Source organism: Halichoeres trimaculatus, unplaced genomic scaffold (assembly GCF_033239565.1).
Source record: "Halichoeres trimaculatus isolate MK-OKI-2021-1 unplaced genomic scaffold, fHalTri1.1 fHalTri1_scaffold_23, whole genome shotgun sequence".
Lineage (NCBI taxonomy): Eukaryota > Metazoa > Chordata > Actinopteri > Labriformes > Labridae > Halichoeres > Halichoeres trimaculatus.
Window position 1 is genome coordinate 17,631,420 of NW_027437201.1, and position 15,569 is coordinate 17,646,988.

At 39.3% G+C, this 15,569-nt stretch overlaps 1 protein-coding gene across 1 annotated transcript in view; it reads left to right on the plus strand.

Moving 5' to 3' along the window:
* map2k6 (mitogen-activated protein kinase kinase 6) overlaps positions 1–14,932 on the plus strand; it is a 30,256-nt gene extending 15,324 nt beyond the window's left edge. The window contains exons 6-12 of the mRNA XM_074663002.1: positions 1,242–1,358; positions 1,471–1,522; positions 4,727–4,854; positions 5,067–5,144; positions 7,283–7,422; positions 9,520–9,565; positions 10,011–14,932. Coding sequence (XP_074519103.1) covers positions 1,242–1,358; positions 1,471–1,522; positions 4,727–4,854; positions 5,067–5,144; positions 7,283–7,422; positions 9,520–9,565; positions 10,011–10,088 — 639 coding nt within the window. The 3' untranslated portion in view covers positions 10,089–14,932. The remainder of the gene's footprint in view (positions 1–1,241; positions 1,359–1,470; positions 1,523–4,726; positions 4,855–5,066; positions 5,145–7,282; positions 7,423–9,519; positions 9,566–10,010) is intronic.
* The last annotated feature ends 637 nt before the right edge of the window (positions 14,933–15,569 follow it).

Consider the following 15,569-nt stretch of genomic DNA (forward strand, 5'->3'; position numbering starts at 1 on the left):
TCAAATTATGTCTGAAAAGGCATTTTCGACCATAAATAAGACAAAACCCTGGATAAGATTCCAGTTTTTTGCAGTGCAAAGCTTGTTTATTGGGCTAATATTTGATAACACTGCAAAAAATGTAATCTTACTAAGTGTTTTATTTTCAGTAAAAATGCCTTTTTGGACTAAAACTGAGCCACATTTACCTGACCAGTCCAAAAAAGTGTCTTATTTCTAGTTATTTAAGACAAAAATGAGTAAAAAACAATTCCACTATGGGGAAAAAATGTACTTGTAATAAAAACATTATTCTAGTCTTGACAAGCACAGTTTTCTTACGCCAATGGCAGATTTTTTTCACTTTTTCCAAACAATTTAGACCTCATTTTTGTCTCTAAATAACTTGCAATAGGACACCTTTCTGGACTGGTCAAGTAAATGTGGCTCATATTAAGTCTTAAATTACATTTTTCTCTGAAATAAGACAAAAACACTTATCAATCAATCAACCAATCAATCAGTCTTAATTTGTATAGTTCCAAATTATAACAAACTTTATCTCAAGACACTTTACTAAAACATTCACAGGTCTAGACCTGTAAATGTTAATAAAATTTTATTCACAGAAACCCATCATCAAGACAGGATAGGAGACATATCTCATCTTAATTCACCATGAGTACAGGGCAGAAACCTTGGACAAAACCAGACACATTAGACAGACATCTGAGGAGACTGTGTTGGGTTTAGAGAGAGACAGATAGAGGACTTAGTAAGATTTCAGTTTTTTGCAGTGTAATAGTAGCATGCATAAGTCAACACTCTTAAAAAAAACCCTACAAGAACAAAGATATGTCTCTAAGAGTGAAAAACTACAGATTTGTTCATATTGTCATGGAACTCAGTTGAGGTTTGTGCAACAGAAAAAAAAGGAGAAAATCTGGATTTCTAAAGCCACTCTTGTTTTTATTCCTCTTTTATCTCCTGCAGCATTTCTGCTGCTGTCTATCGCTGTTACCTGACAATAGATGCCTTGTAGTCGAGACCAAATCTGCATCCATTAAATGTTAAAGTCCCAGTGTGCAGTAATAACCAACACAGAGCTCTTCCTGCAGCACCGTGCGGATGTTCAGGATTTCCTCACATGACTCAAGCTCTGTAAAAACCTGTCACTTCCTGCCGTCTGGAGTGCGTCCTGCTGCTCTCTTTGTTGTTATTTCTCTTGATCCCTGTCCAATTTTGACCCTTTTCTCCCCCAGGGGGACGTCTGGATCTGCATGGAGCTGATGGACACCTCCTTGGACAAGTTCTACAAGCAGGTGATCGAGAAGGGCATGACCATCCCTGAGGACATCCTGGGAAAGATCGCCGTCTCTGTGGGTTCACTTCAAACTCTGAACACAACAATTAAAATTTGATTCCTAATGACATCCTTCCTGTGAAAGTCAGACCCTCTGTGATGCTTATTAATGGGCTTTGTTATTACAGATAGTAAAAGCTTTGGAGCATCTGCACAGCAATCTGAAAGTCATACACCGAGGTAAGAGCCTGAGAGGAGGCCCATTATAGCTCTCAGAGACAGTGTCGATATCCACCGCTGGGATGCATCAGCAGCTCTCAGCTTCTCTTTCTCTTTCTGTGTTTCATCATTTCTGTCTGTTTATCTTTTATCCTGCTTTTTATAGCTCTCAAGATACAATCAGACGGGTTTTTTTCTGCATGTTGCAGAAGGGCTCTTTGTGCAACTGTTTGTTCATTGCTCCCAACAGAAGCCCTTACAAGGATTTTAGATATTTCCACCTTGTCTGGCATAGTTTTTTAGACTTTACTATTTCAAGAAGTACTCCTGCACACTGTCAACCACGAATCCATTCTTCCTTTATCAGTTTCCCTTTAAAGAGAAGTTTGTTTCCCTTTAGTAGGCGCTGTATGCATCATTCACTGCAAAAACTAAGGTCTGAAGTGTTTTTGTCTTACTCTAAGTCAATATAGTCTTATTATTCTTGATTTGAGCAACATTCACCTGACCAGTCCAGAAAAACATCTTGTTTCAAGTTATTTAAAGACTAAAATGAGGTCTGAATTGCTTGCAGCAAGTAATTTTTTTTCCCAATGGAACAAAAGGAAATTGTTCGAAAATTGTCTAAAAAATAGAATAATGTCTTAAAAAAGACCCTTTTCTCTTGTTCCCTTTTTAATCTTTTTGCAGGCAATTCAGACCTCAGTTTGCCTTTAAATAATTTGAAACAAGACATTTTTCTGGACTGGTCAGGTAAACGTGGCTCATATTAAGCCAAAAAAAGACATTTTCTACATAAAACAAGACAAAAACACTTGATAAGATTTCCGTTTTTTTGCAGTGTGGTTGAAGCTCATGCCACATGTGTAGGGATTGTAGTCCTTGTTGCAGTGGTCACTGGTTCAACTCCTGACCATAGACTGTATAAAACATTGATGTAGCCTCCTGAAACTGTGAAATGAATCCAATCTGTGGATGCAGCCACATTTGATATGACGCTGGCTGCGAGTTTCCTTTCGAACAGCTGCAGAGCCCCCGGCGGTCACATGACCTGAGCTGTGTCTCTGATCAGACAATCAGACGATACAAATAACTTCTAAACCAGGGTGTCCGCGGGGTCTTAAAAAGTATTAAAAGTTGATAAATCAGTTGTGGGAAAATTAAGGCCCTTAAAAAGTATTAAAAAGTCTTAATCCCAATGTTATGAGGTATTAGATTTTATTGGTATTCAAGCCTTTCCTCCTTGGGACAGTTACAAACTAACCCGACATGCCAGACAGACAGTTCCATATATCGCCACAGAAACAGTCCATCTGGTTGGAAAATGTTTTCAGGGTCTGAACCTTCAAAAATAACCACACCTGGTGATTGGACGATCATTCTGCTCGTCACACTCGTCACAGACCAGTGTGAGGATCTAGAAAAGGCTTTAGCGTCTCAAAATATTTCTCTCTAGGTCATAAGAGTTTCTCAAGCCTCCCGAGAAAATTTCTCAGACTTTTGATGACCTGAGATCTTGAATTCTTATGATTTACAGCTTCCCCTGATCTCAGTTGTTTTGGAACAAATTTTCATTGTTAAAATCACCTTTTTACTGGATACAACGCGATGAGATAAGGTATTTACCAATACAGTTATGTAGCGCTGTTGTTTGAGACGTGACAACAAGCAAAGTTGTAATTTTGTGAGGCGTAGGCTATGTGTAGTGCTAGTAACCCAACATATCCATAGGCTAATGTGACAACAAACTCAGTTTGTACAGTAATTTAGTAGCCGTCACTATGTAGCGCTGATAGAAAGCAAATCACACAATCCTAAGCACATGTTCTAAATTTTGACAATGATGAAATAAAATTCTTGTTTTTTTTCTGCAAGGTGGCCTTGAATAACCACTGTTACTTTCAGTTAACCTGCCTTTAGTTTCATTTATTCTTTCAAGCTTTATTCCTTCTCAGTTTACCCAGTTTATGTTAAAATGCAAACTATAACTGTCAACAATTGGTTGCTTACAACAGCTTAAAGTCACGATAAGGTCTTAAGACTTTTTGAAAGGTTTTTAAAAAAGTCTTAAAAAGGTATTGAATTTAACCCCAGGATTTCAGCACATACCCTGTAAACCTAATAGAGGAATCAGGGTTTTAGACTCAAGCTGTTTATTGAACCATGTAAATATGCTTTTTTAATGCTGTAAAAGTCGATTTATATGGCTGAATGTGAACATGACATCCGGTCTTTCTGCAGCCAGCCTCAAGTGGATGCTCAACAGACACCAAATTTTAGCACTTCCGCATAGGCTTCATTTTTACTAACCAGATGTTACCCCTTGCTCCTGACCTTTGACCCTGTGCTGCTTCATGCACTTCATAAAGTCTTCAGGTGTCCTATCTAATGCCACACTGCATAAAAGTGAAATCTTATCAAGTGTTTTTGTCTTGTTTTCAGTAGAAAATGTCTTTTATGACTTAATATGAGCCATATTCACCCGACCAGTCCAGAAAAATGTCTTGTTTCAAGTTATATAATAACAATAATGAGGTCTGAATTGCTTGTAACAAGTTTGAAAAATCTGCCAATGGAACAGAAAAAAGTTACTTGTATTAAGACATTATTCTTTTCCAGCATATTTTTCTTCCTCCACTGGCATTTTTTTTTTTTTTACTTTAAATCACATTAAACAAAACATTTTTCTCGGATGATAGTAATGATATGATTTTTTTGCGTAAAATAAGACAAAAACACTTGATAAGATTTCAGTTTTTCGCAGCATCCTACTCGTCTCTCGATTGATCAACCAAAAGTTCATATTTCCAGCAAAGCAACTCCCATCGACTGGCTTTAAAACTCCTCAGAGTACCAGAGTGAGAAGTCAAAGAGAGCATTTTCATGCTTCTTTTACAGTCTGTGGATTTCAGACAGTTTTTAAGTTGATCAAGTCTTGAAATCAGGAATCAACACGAAGCTTTCCGTATACGTCGTTCTCCTAATTGTAAACACATGTCTGTGGTGATTTTAAGGGTTAATTTGCCTTCCTGTGTCAAACCTCTGTCACCACCGTGTGATTCATGACTCATCAAAGCTTGGTCAAATCACCCAAAAATAACGTCTCGCAGGGTTTTGACCAGAGACCGCAGAGCATCTTCATGGTTGTGAATGCGGCGCTGACAGATTTCTGAAAACCATGAAGAGAAAACTAAAGCTGCTGTCTGTCTGTTTCTCCGTTTGCAGATGTGAAACCCTCCAATGTGCTGATCAACACTCAAGGCCAGGTGAAGATGTGCGACTTTGGCATCAGCGGCTACCTGGTGGACTCTGTGGCGAAAACCATGGACGCCGGCTGCAAACCGTACATGGCGGTAAGCTTTCAAGAACAATAACCTGAAAATCCCTTTTTCATTGAGGAGCTCTGTCACTCACTGTCTGCTCAGCGGCTGATTGGCTGAGTTGGTTTCAGAGCCAGGTCAACACACACAGAGGGAACACAGTGGTCTGTTTGTGTACAAGAAGTCTAATATAACAGTGAAGTGTGCTGCTTGTTCCTGACATCATGTGACCTTCTGTCCTGCAGCCCGAGAGGATCAACCCTGAGACCAACCAGAAAGGCTACAACGTCACATCTGACATCTGGAGTTTAGGCATCACCATGGTAAACGCACCCTGGATGACTCTTTATTTCCTTCTTTGGCCTCTTTTCATTCCTTCAATTTGCTCCTCTTAGCTTTCCAACGTCATCATTGTCTGAAAATAGATAGATGTCTCTGAATCATGAGGGAGAATGAAACGTGGCGTTCAGACGCAGCACTGTCTAGACGTTTTATTATCAGTTGTTAAATATTCATCGCTCTCTCGTTTGCACATTTCCAACTCAGACCGGAGAATACTTTGGCTTCAAGGATTTGGCACTTTACGGCAATTTATTTTGAAGCGGGCTCATCCTTTTTGGCTCGGGCTTTTAGGGACGAGAAGCAAAGTGTTCCAGCGCACGTCCGATTTGTATGATAATTATGGAGCTTAATGTGGACAGAAGAGGAGTTTTAAAGGAGAGAGGTGAACAGAGGAGTTCAGACTGTTTGAGAAAATGTTTCGGGATGAATTTTACTCTTGCAGATATCTTCAAAGCTGGACAGAACATAGAGAAATCAGTGAGGGATGAAACACTTTGGGTTGATTTAAGTTGATCTCTGAGTGCTTCGGAGTCACCTGGACATGGAAGAATAAAATAACTGCAAAGTGAAGCGCTGGAGGAGAATTTTGTAGGAATGAAAAAGAAATTTCTTTATTTTTTCCAGAGTTCTGTCTCAGAATTGGGAGAAAACTTTGAAAGCAGTCTGTGAATTTGATTTAAACCCAGAAAAGCAGCAGATCCTCAGTGTCTGCACTTGGATGCAAACATCAGACCCATCACACTGCGAAAACACAATATGTCACCTGAACTCATTGGCTGCCATTGACTTCTCTTGATGTCAGTTATGTTTTTCAAACTGACCCCTGTAGGTGGCAGCGGTGCTTTAGCTGGATGAGAGATCAGCAAAGATTATGAGAAGAAGATGTGAGATGACAAAGAGACTATGGTGAAATGTTGCAAGTTGGACGAGTTCAGGCAGCTCACACTCAGAGTATTTGTCACTATTGTGAGAAAAGACAACAGGGATCATGAAGAGGATCAAAGGAAAAACCTAAAACAAGTCCTAAAAACTAATCTAAGCTCGTTTTCGTGTTTTGTTCTGTTTTTGTGTTTTTTGGTCAGTTACAGGTGTTTTTGGTGAAACCAGCTTATGTTGTACTGGTGATTACTTAAGAACAGAAAAGGGTAGAAACAAACTTTCTTTCATTGTGAAAGAAGAGACTCTGCTCTTTTTATGTTAGCATTTTTTGTGTTTACATAGTAATAGAACGCAATATTCTGTGGGTCTTGAAAAACTTGGTCAAAATGCTCTAAAACGGCTGGTGCCAACAAGTTAAAGAAGGGCGAGGATGAGCTTACTGCAAAAACCTAAATTCTTAGGCGTTTTTGCCTTATTCTGAATCGAAATTGTCTTTTTAGACTCAGTATGAGCCACATTCACCTGATCGGTCCAGAAAATCTCTTATTTCAAGTTATTTTAAGACAAAAATGAGGTCTGAATTTCTTGTAACAAGTTAAAAAAATCTGCCAATGAAACAAGAGAAAGGTTACTTGTATTAAGAAATTATTCTAGTTTTATGCAAATTTTTATAGTTCCATTGGCAGATTATTTTTTACTTGTTCCAAGTAGGGATGCACCGATCCGATCCTGGTATTGGCTATCGGCTCTGATCCAGCCCCTCAAAGCTGGATTAGGTATTGATGGGAAAGGATTTAGTCCACAAGGTATAAAACTTTACAATCAAATAGAAATTTCTGTAAATTCTGAAACATTTTTAACCAAACTGCTGTCAAACATTTATAAACTTAAAGTTCAAAGAAATATTAACTTCAGTAATTCCATATGTACTCATTTGTGTGTTTTACCTAAAACATTACTAGTCTTATCCCACAGTAGAGCATGCAAGTTATTATTTAACACTGGCATTAGATCAGGATTGGTATTGGTAGACACCCAAAGCCCAGGTATCTGTATCAGGACTAGAAAAGTTGGATCGGTGCATCCCTAATTCCAACCAATTCAGACCTCATTTTTGTCTTTAATTAACTTGAAACAAGACATTTTTCTAAAATAAGACAAAACAGTTGACAAGATTTCTGTTTTTTTGCAGTGTGATAATGTTTTCACTGCTTTCATGATTTTCCCCTCTTCTCCCCAGATCGAGCTGGCGATCCTGCGCTTCCCGTACGACTCGTGGGGCACGCCGTTCCAGCAGCTGAAGCAGGTGGTGGAGGAACCTTCACCCCAACTTCCTGCTGACCAATTCTCTCCTGAGTTTGTGGACTTTACCTCTCTGTGGTGAGTCTTCCTCTTTTCTACCTCAGCGAGGATCACATCACAGAGAACAAGGAGTTCAGATTCCTTTATTTTTTATCTGTATGACACATCGGCTCGTAGCTGATCTCCTCCAGCAGCACAGACGCTGTTCTGTGTAACAACGCCACAACAAATCAGACAGAATGTTCTTCCAATCCAGCCGAGTGGGCTTCAGTTAATTGTCTCTTTATTAGAATGAGTTCATCATGGCTTTCTTTTGTTGTTGCTCTTGTTGTTAAACACTGAGCCTGTTTCAACTGCGGTGTACGAGCACTCTTCATTATGTAACAAACTCAGGACGAGTGTCAGAATCCACAAGTCCTCAGATTAATCAAACCAATTTGGAGATGTTTTTTTTTTCTTTTTTAATGAGGAAAATTCACCTTCAGATTTTAAGTTTGACAATCGGTATCCAAGGTTACTCTTCAAAAGCCCTTTTCACCAGCTTCTCTTCATGTTTTAAAGACTTCCTCACCTCATAGTCTTAACTCAGATCCAGAGAGGATTTGTTCCCATGTGAAAAGCAAAGGTGTCAAGTAACTAAGTAAAAATATTTTGTTAACTTACTCAAGTAGAATTTGGGGTTTTTATACTTTACTGGAGTAGATATTTTTTAGCTGGCTTTTTACTTCTACTCATTACATTTTCAGAAAAATATCTGTACTTTTTACTCCCTACATTTTAGTAATTTGCCTTGTTACTTCCATTTCCTTTCAGCTTAGAAAAAAACCCACAAAGGCACACACACAAAACAAATCTATCCAGATAAATTAAGTTACAATAATGAGGAATAGTAAAGTTCTCACTAGAACATTTATTTAACCATCCCCAGGTGAACACACTGTGCATCATGACGGTCATTTAACATGAAGAAGAGCCAGTGCCGTGCTCAGGAAACGGCACTAATGGGCAGGTGGGGTGGGGGGGCATAGGGTGGCTGGGTGTTCCCCAATATAATCATACAGGAAACACTATGGGTATTGTTGTTCCATCCAAATAAAGAAATCAAACATTTTGGCCAGCCTAAATTAGTCTAAAGTGTTTCGTGTTGAGTACTGGTCAACACCAGGTGCTCAAAATTTTTCAACATTAACCTTTTTAACAAAACTTTAACTGGCCTTTATAGTGCACTTTAGGCCCCTGTGGCGTGGGCTAAGCTGTTGTCATTAATGGCATTTTTCCCGTACATTACTTTTATACTTTTAAGTAGTTTTGAAACCAGTACTTTTACACTTTTACTTAAGTAAAAAGCGCAAGTCAATACTTCAACTTCTACAAAAGTGTTTTTAAACCCTACCATCTACACTTTTACTTAAATAAGGAATGCAAATACTTTTGACACCTCTGGTGAAAAGCTATTACCAAAAAAGAATTTTCTATTTTAAGGCTAATAAAGCACTACATCCCTTATTAAAGTTGTTGCATATACACTGCAAAAAAAAAAAAAAAAAAAAAAAAAAAACTTCTTTAGTGTTTTTATCTTATTTTAAGTAAAACTTTTTCTTGTTATACTTGCTACGACCCCCACTCAATTTATCAATCCAGAATTATGTCTTGTTTTAAGTTATTGAAAGACAAAAATGAGGTCTGAATTATTTGGAACAAGTAAAAAAAATCTGTCAATGGAACAAGAAAAACTTGCTCAAAACAAGAATAATTTCTCATTACTTGTAACTTTTATCTTGTTCCATTGGCAATTTTAGTCTTTAAATAACTTGAAATAAGATGTTTTTCTAGACTGGTCAGGTGAACGTAGCTCATATTGAGTCTAAAAAGACATTTTTACTGAAAATAAGAAAAAACACTTGAGAAGATTTCAGTTTTTTGCAGTGTAAGAGCCAGAATCGGTAGCTGGCAATTTTTGGGTAAGAGGAATGCCTCCCCTTGTTATGAGCCAGACTTTTTCCAGCTTTAAGATTAAAAATATTTAACACATGGTCTAGAAATCTTTAATTTAAGTCTTGAAATAAACAAAAAGCCAGATTAAGTAGGATATATTGAGGTAATGTGGTCTATCTGTAGAGGGCATGTATACTTAACGTTTATTGTGGGTTAATGATGTTTCTTTTGCTTCTGCAGCTTAAAGAAAGTTTCCAAAGAGCGTCCAACCTACACAGAACTCATGGTGAGCTTTTTTCTTTTTTCTCATTCCTTTCTACTTTTTTTATTTTTGCACAACTAAGGAAATTGGGGTCTGAAATACTTTGAAGCGGATGTAGGCAGGAAACACAAGTAAAAACCCTCAGTTTCATTTACTCGTGTTATAAAAAGCACAAAAGAAACCAGAAAGGGCTGCATAAAATCACAGACCTGTTAGATAAATAAAAAACAAAATAACACTAAGAAAAAAAATAATTTTCTGAATGAAACGTTTAAAAAAAATGCTTTGATTTTAGTTTTATTGCGCAGAGATAGGCAGACATCTTGCAACACTGTCAACCAGACACTAGGTGGCAGACTAATATTGTTTAACATGAGCCTGTTCTCTGCCTAAACTTTGATGCTCAGTTGGTAAAAAACAAAAAAGAGAAAATTTCCTGATGGATGTTTTTTTTCTTCTCCTTCCTTAGCAACATCCCTTCTTCACCTCCCACGAGGCCAAAGAAACCGACGTGGCTAGTTTTGTCAAAGTCATCCTTGGAGACTGAGCTGCTACACCTGCCCAGGTGAAGGGGGGAGACCTGAAAAGATAAAACAAACACAATGCACCAACCGCAGCCCCCTGATGGATGGAGTCCAGAGGAGAACCTGGTGGAGCAGAAGGAGCAGTTTGTCCCCGCCCCCTCCTGGCCTCCATGTCCTCTGTACAGTACCTGACGATGGAGGGGTGGGGGTGCCAGGTTCCTCTCTCCTCATCTGGAGTAATTTAAGATGTCTGTATGCAAAGCCTCCCTCTTTGGTTCCATTAACCCCACCTGTGTGCACCGCCTACTTCTCAAACGTTATCGTTGTTCAGAGAGCCGACTGTGTGTGGACGGTCGGACTCCAGGTTTGTTTCTTTTTGCTGAAGTGAACAGAGGTGCAGATTCTATAAAATATGAAAGATATAATATCTATGTATAATCTAAATGTTTGTATACTCAAAGCAAGTGTTGCATTGGTTTAATAATTGACTGCATGTACAGAATATATCAGTGAGGAGCAGCTGCGGAGTCTTCAGTCTGCACTCACTTCAAGGCCCTCCTAGTGGTCACGTATAGGTACTGCACTTCAACTGATCTCCCTTGATTACAGCAGAGGTCTACGACACGTTTTGGGCTCTGGCTGCCTGTGAGTGGGTTGGTATGTGTGTGTGTCCATGAGCTGATGCATGTCACGTATGTGTGTTTGTTTGTAGGGCTGCACGATTTTTTGCGGAGTCTTTGTTTTTTCACAAATAATGCAACATTTCTGTTCATCGTAAGCTGCGTTATGGCTGAGGAATCCTTATGTTGTGGTTGACCGTTTGTTGCAGCACTTTTGTGCGACAGGTTTAGTTTTCCAAAGGGAATTACCACAGAAAACTGATTCATTTTACTTTATTATTTGGCTTTTAGGATTTGATTTGTTAGTGCACAGCCAATAGTTGACTTAAGAAGAGGCAGAGGTTCTTTTTGTGTCGCGAAGCTGCAACAAAATTGATGACATTTTGCAAAATCTGTGCAAAGTGCATGCAGCAACAAACATGGACACATACAGCATGTTTAAAATCCCTTTGGAGGATAAGCAGAACTGCATTTTGTAGCAGTAGATTAAGATCTGAATTGTAGGTTTAAAGAACCATAAGGCCCTAAAGAGACGCTCCAGGGTTCCTGGTACTTTGGTTCTTGTGAGAAGTGACTTTTTGAGAATCTTGATGGTAGATTTTGGACGAAGAGCTAAGATCAGACTTTGTTGTTGTTGCTGTTGCTGTTACAGTACGCAGAACCAGAAACGAGTAGGAGCGTGCAGAAATCCGCTCTGTTGCTGCATGTCCACGTTTCATGAGCCTTCAGAGCTCTGCAGAGATGAATTTGCTTTCTAACCCTGAATCGTGCAGCCTTACTCCACACACTCACACACATTTGAAGCGTTGTGTGTGTTGACGTTGTGGTCACTTCTTGTCGTGTGTACTGAGCCAATCACATCCTCTCCACTCTAAGTTCAACATGAAAAAGAAACTGGATATGTTTAGTTTTATTATTATTATTAATATTATATTAATTCCTGTTGTTTATATTTAGATCCAGTTTTTTGTCCCCAGACGTATTAACTGCAGTTTCTTCTTATTTATTACGACTGCTGTTCTTCCTCTGAAGACTTGACCCATCCATTTGAGATGTTTGTACGTTTGTGTGTGTGTGTGTGTGTGTGTGGGCTGTGCGTGTGTTTTTGTTTCCTTGGCTCAAACACGCTTTTGAACTGTAACTTGTAAGCCTTCTATGTGCCTCTCTATTAGAAAAATCTGTTGTTATGAAGACGACGCAGGGATCTCAGCCTCTCCCATCAGATCAGCTTCCTCCTCCCTCCTCACTCACTCTCTGCATGGCGTCATTTTCACGCTCGTTCTGTTTGTTTTCACCTCTTTGTGTTTCTCAAATCAACGTGAATGAACTTCTACATGTTTGTACACCGTGTTGTTGCCTGTTGCCTTTGCCTTTTCTCTCACAGCGGTTTATGACAGTCTGCCCTTTCCTGTCCGACTCTGGTTCAGTCTTGCTTGTGATGTTGTGTTGAAGTTGAAGTTGTGGATGGTTGCTTAAAGGCTCAGTCTGTGATTTAACCTTTCACTGTCAGGATTATACCACTGTGGAGAACCAGACACATTTCCTGTTTTTTAAGCTTTCCTTTAACATCATAATGAATTCTCTGCCCTCTCAAAGTCTCTTAACCTTCAGCCCACTGTCCTCTGCTCCAGAAAGTTCCTCGAAATGATATTTGGAGGCAAAACTCTGGCTTCCTTTTCTCTGAAACCACTGCACTAAACTCTCACCCTCTTCTGTTGGTTCCTCTAAACACTATAAATGTCACATCTTAATTCCTCTCAACCACGCGATACACATTCCTGGATGAGGCGTTTCATTTGTTGGATTCTTACGCTGAGGTGCTCTGACGAAATATGCTCATGTGGAAACTCTAATTGCTCCGTTTTTTTATTGCATAATGAATTTAGCTAATGTTGAAGCCACACTCATCCTCAGTGGAGGGATGAAGGGGTCGTTCAAGTGCAGCACGGTCTGTCAGGTCTGTCCTGATCCCACCTGACAAAGAGCAGCGTCTCTTTGTCAGGCAGATAATCAGAGTCATTTTCTCTAATTTGGTGATCATGAGAGAACAGTGTGAGCGCTCATGTGGGCCGGCTGAAAGGACTGGGACACCATGTGCAGACCTCCTGCTGGGTGTGAACACCTCGCGCTGAGCCTGTCCAGATGAAGGGTTTAGTTAAACTTAAAGTCAAGTCACTTCAGGTGTGTGTGTGGTGTTTGTTGGTCTTTAAAGTGCCTAACTTTGCATCTCTGTAGTGACATTTACACACCTCTCTGTGTCTGTGAATGAAGCTCAAACACTGCTTGTGTTTTTATCAGGAGTTCCTCTGTGGGACGCTGTGGCTCTGCATGTTTCTGTGGTGTTTTGCACGGAGCCAAGGAGTCAGATTGTGAATGAGTTACTGGAGGGGGACTTTGAAGATGAAAGGACGCGAGGGTTGCAGTTTTTGTGCTGAGGTTTGGAATAATGAGGTTCTGAGTTTCACATTTTAAAAACAGCGAAACTGTAAATTCTCAAATATCAGCTGTGTGCTCCTCATCTTTGCATCTTTGCATCTTTTTACCCTGCAGGATTATGCACAACTTCTATAACACTCCCCTGTGCTGGTTATGCATCGCTCTGATTAAGTGGATTTCAGCCAGTAAAACACAACACATCCATTTTTGAGTTTAAAAAGCTGAAAAACCAACACGCTGCAGGATGCAATCCATACCTGTGCTTGTTTACATCAGGGTAGTAGAGCATAGCATTACTGCAGTGGCCATTAGCAAAAGCTACAGTGCCTGTTAGTGGCAAGTAGCAGCACTGCACCTCAGGAACAACATACGATCGACATTTTGTTCCAACAATAATGCAAACATTTATTTTTATTAAGCTAATTTTTCGCCTGGTGACAACATGCTTCAAAATTAAGACGCTCTTTTCCTGCAAACGTCTTAACAAGAGGAAACAAAATGTGAAGATTTTGTGAGATATTAAAGACTTTTTTCTCCCATACAACCAAAAGATGCAAGCATATTTATCTGTAACACACTAAGTTTTAGGTCATGCTTTGTTTTGCTTTGAGTGTTATTTGATAGAGTAAGACTGATGGGATTATTGCAGCCTAAATATGCAATGTGTGCCCTGAAACAGGCCGAGTTGTTGCTGTTATATGAGAATTTACACACTCTGGTTATTAATGATAATTTGAAACCATTCATTTTTCTCTAAATTATGTTTTCTTAGAGTTTCTTGTAAGTGAAATCTGCCGTCTGAACCTCATAACTCCACAAACAGCTCTGACACTCCTGGTCTCAGTTATCGTGTGTGTGAGCAGCTCTATCTCCTCTCTGTGTTGTCTTTGTGAGCCTTCACACACGTCTGCTTGCATGTGGGAATTCCCGCTCACGTCTATTTGTGTCTTGTGGTCACCTGCTGAGTAAACCTCTGTCGCTGGGGGTCATCGGGGGCAGGACGTCCGAGTGGAAACTGTCCTTTACGGGTGATTATTGTCACATCCCATCCCCGCTCCCTTCTGAACCCCTGAGTCTATTTGAGCACCCGGCAACAAGCACGTATTCCTGGATGACGACTTAGCAACATCCAGAAGATGAGCTGGTTTTACTGGAACAAGACAACACTTTTGAGGGCTCTGATGGGAGAAGAGAATCAGAGGAAATTTAGCTTCCTCATCCTCAAAATGTGTCAGCGAATGAATCAAATTTTGAATTTCATTTCCAGCCCTTTACAGATCGCTCCTGCCAGATTTCTGCAACGTTACTTCAACTGTAAACATGTTTACTTGTGCGTGAGCTGTGCTGAGGTTTCTTGAACGCTTCTTTCTCTGCACAACCATCTCCTGGAGCTGTCTGGAGGTGGACGTGGGGCTTTCTGTGTCTCTGTGGCAGATTGTTACACACAGCTGTATGTGACTCTGATGTTGCCGTGTTGTGTTCTTCTACTCCGGGCTGGGGATGTGTGCGTGTGAGTGTGAGTGTGTGAGTGTGAGTGTGTGTTCTTCAGAGAATAAAATGAATCCAGAGATGCTACTGTACGTGGAAGAGGGTCTTTAGTTGCTGTCGGGTCGGCTCATTGCCCCATGGGAAGTGAAGTTCTCACCATATCTACACATCTCTAAAGCCTCTGCTAAAGACTGATGACTGTTCATTTAGAGCTCAATGAATTTCTATGAATATTTTAGATTGCTCAAACTGATTATGTGCAATTGTAATGATGGAAATTCAATAAAAAAAGAGGTATTTTTACACAATCTGCTCAGCGTGTGATCTGTGGCTTCAGAGTGTCTTTATTTTTATTTTACGAGATGAAGTGAATGGTTTAAAAATTTAAAGGAATAAAAATGTAGAAAATATTATTAAAAGTGTGCCTATAAATGTCAAACCCGGTATTGAAAATTCTTTATATGTTAAATCAGTGAAAAGATATTTTGTGGAAGAGGCGCGAATAGACGCAAGGGTAACAAGAGTTCAGACCTTCTTTCTTACATCAGCAGGTCGGGTTTTTTTAATTTCATTATGTCAAAAAAACCTTTGTAACCAAAAGATCTTAATGCAAAATCAGCACTTTCATCTGAAGATATGTTTGTGTCTAATTGTTATGGGAAATTTATGAAGTTTTACAACATTCTTCTATCAATTTATGCAATCACTCCCAAAATGATCCATCCTGGATAAAAACAAAGTTTGCAGAAATCCTGTAAACTTTGCAGAAAGTTTTTCACGAAGAGATGTGCACACTCCTTTTTCATCATCACTCGTGGATGAAGGAAAGTTTCCAAACTGTTTGAATTGTGAAGAAACACACATTTTAATCTCAGGAACATGATACTTTGCTTTAATTTCTTATAATAAAGTTGAATTTTCTGATTTTAGGTTGTATTACACATATGTCCAAGAAATTCT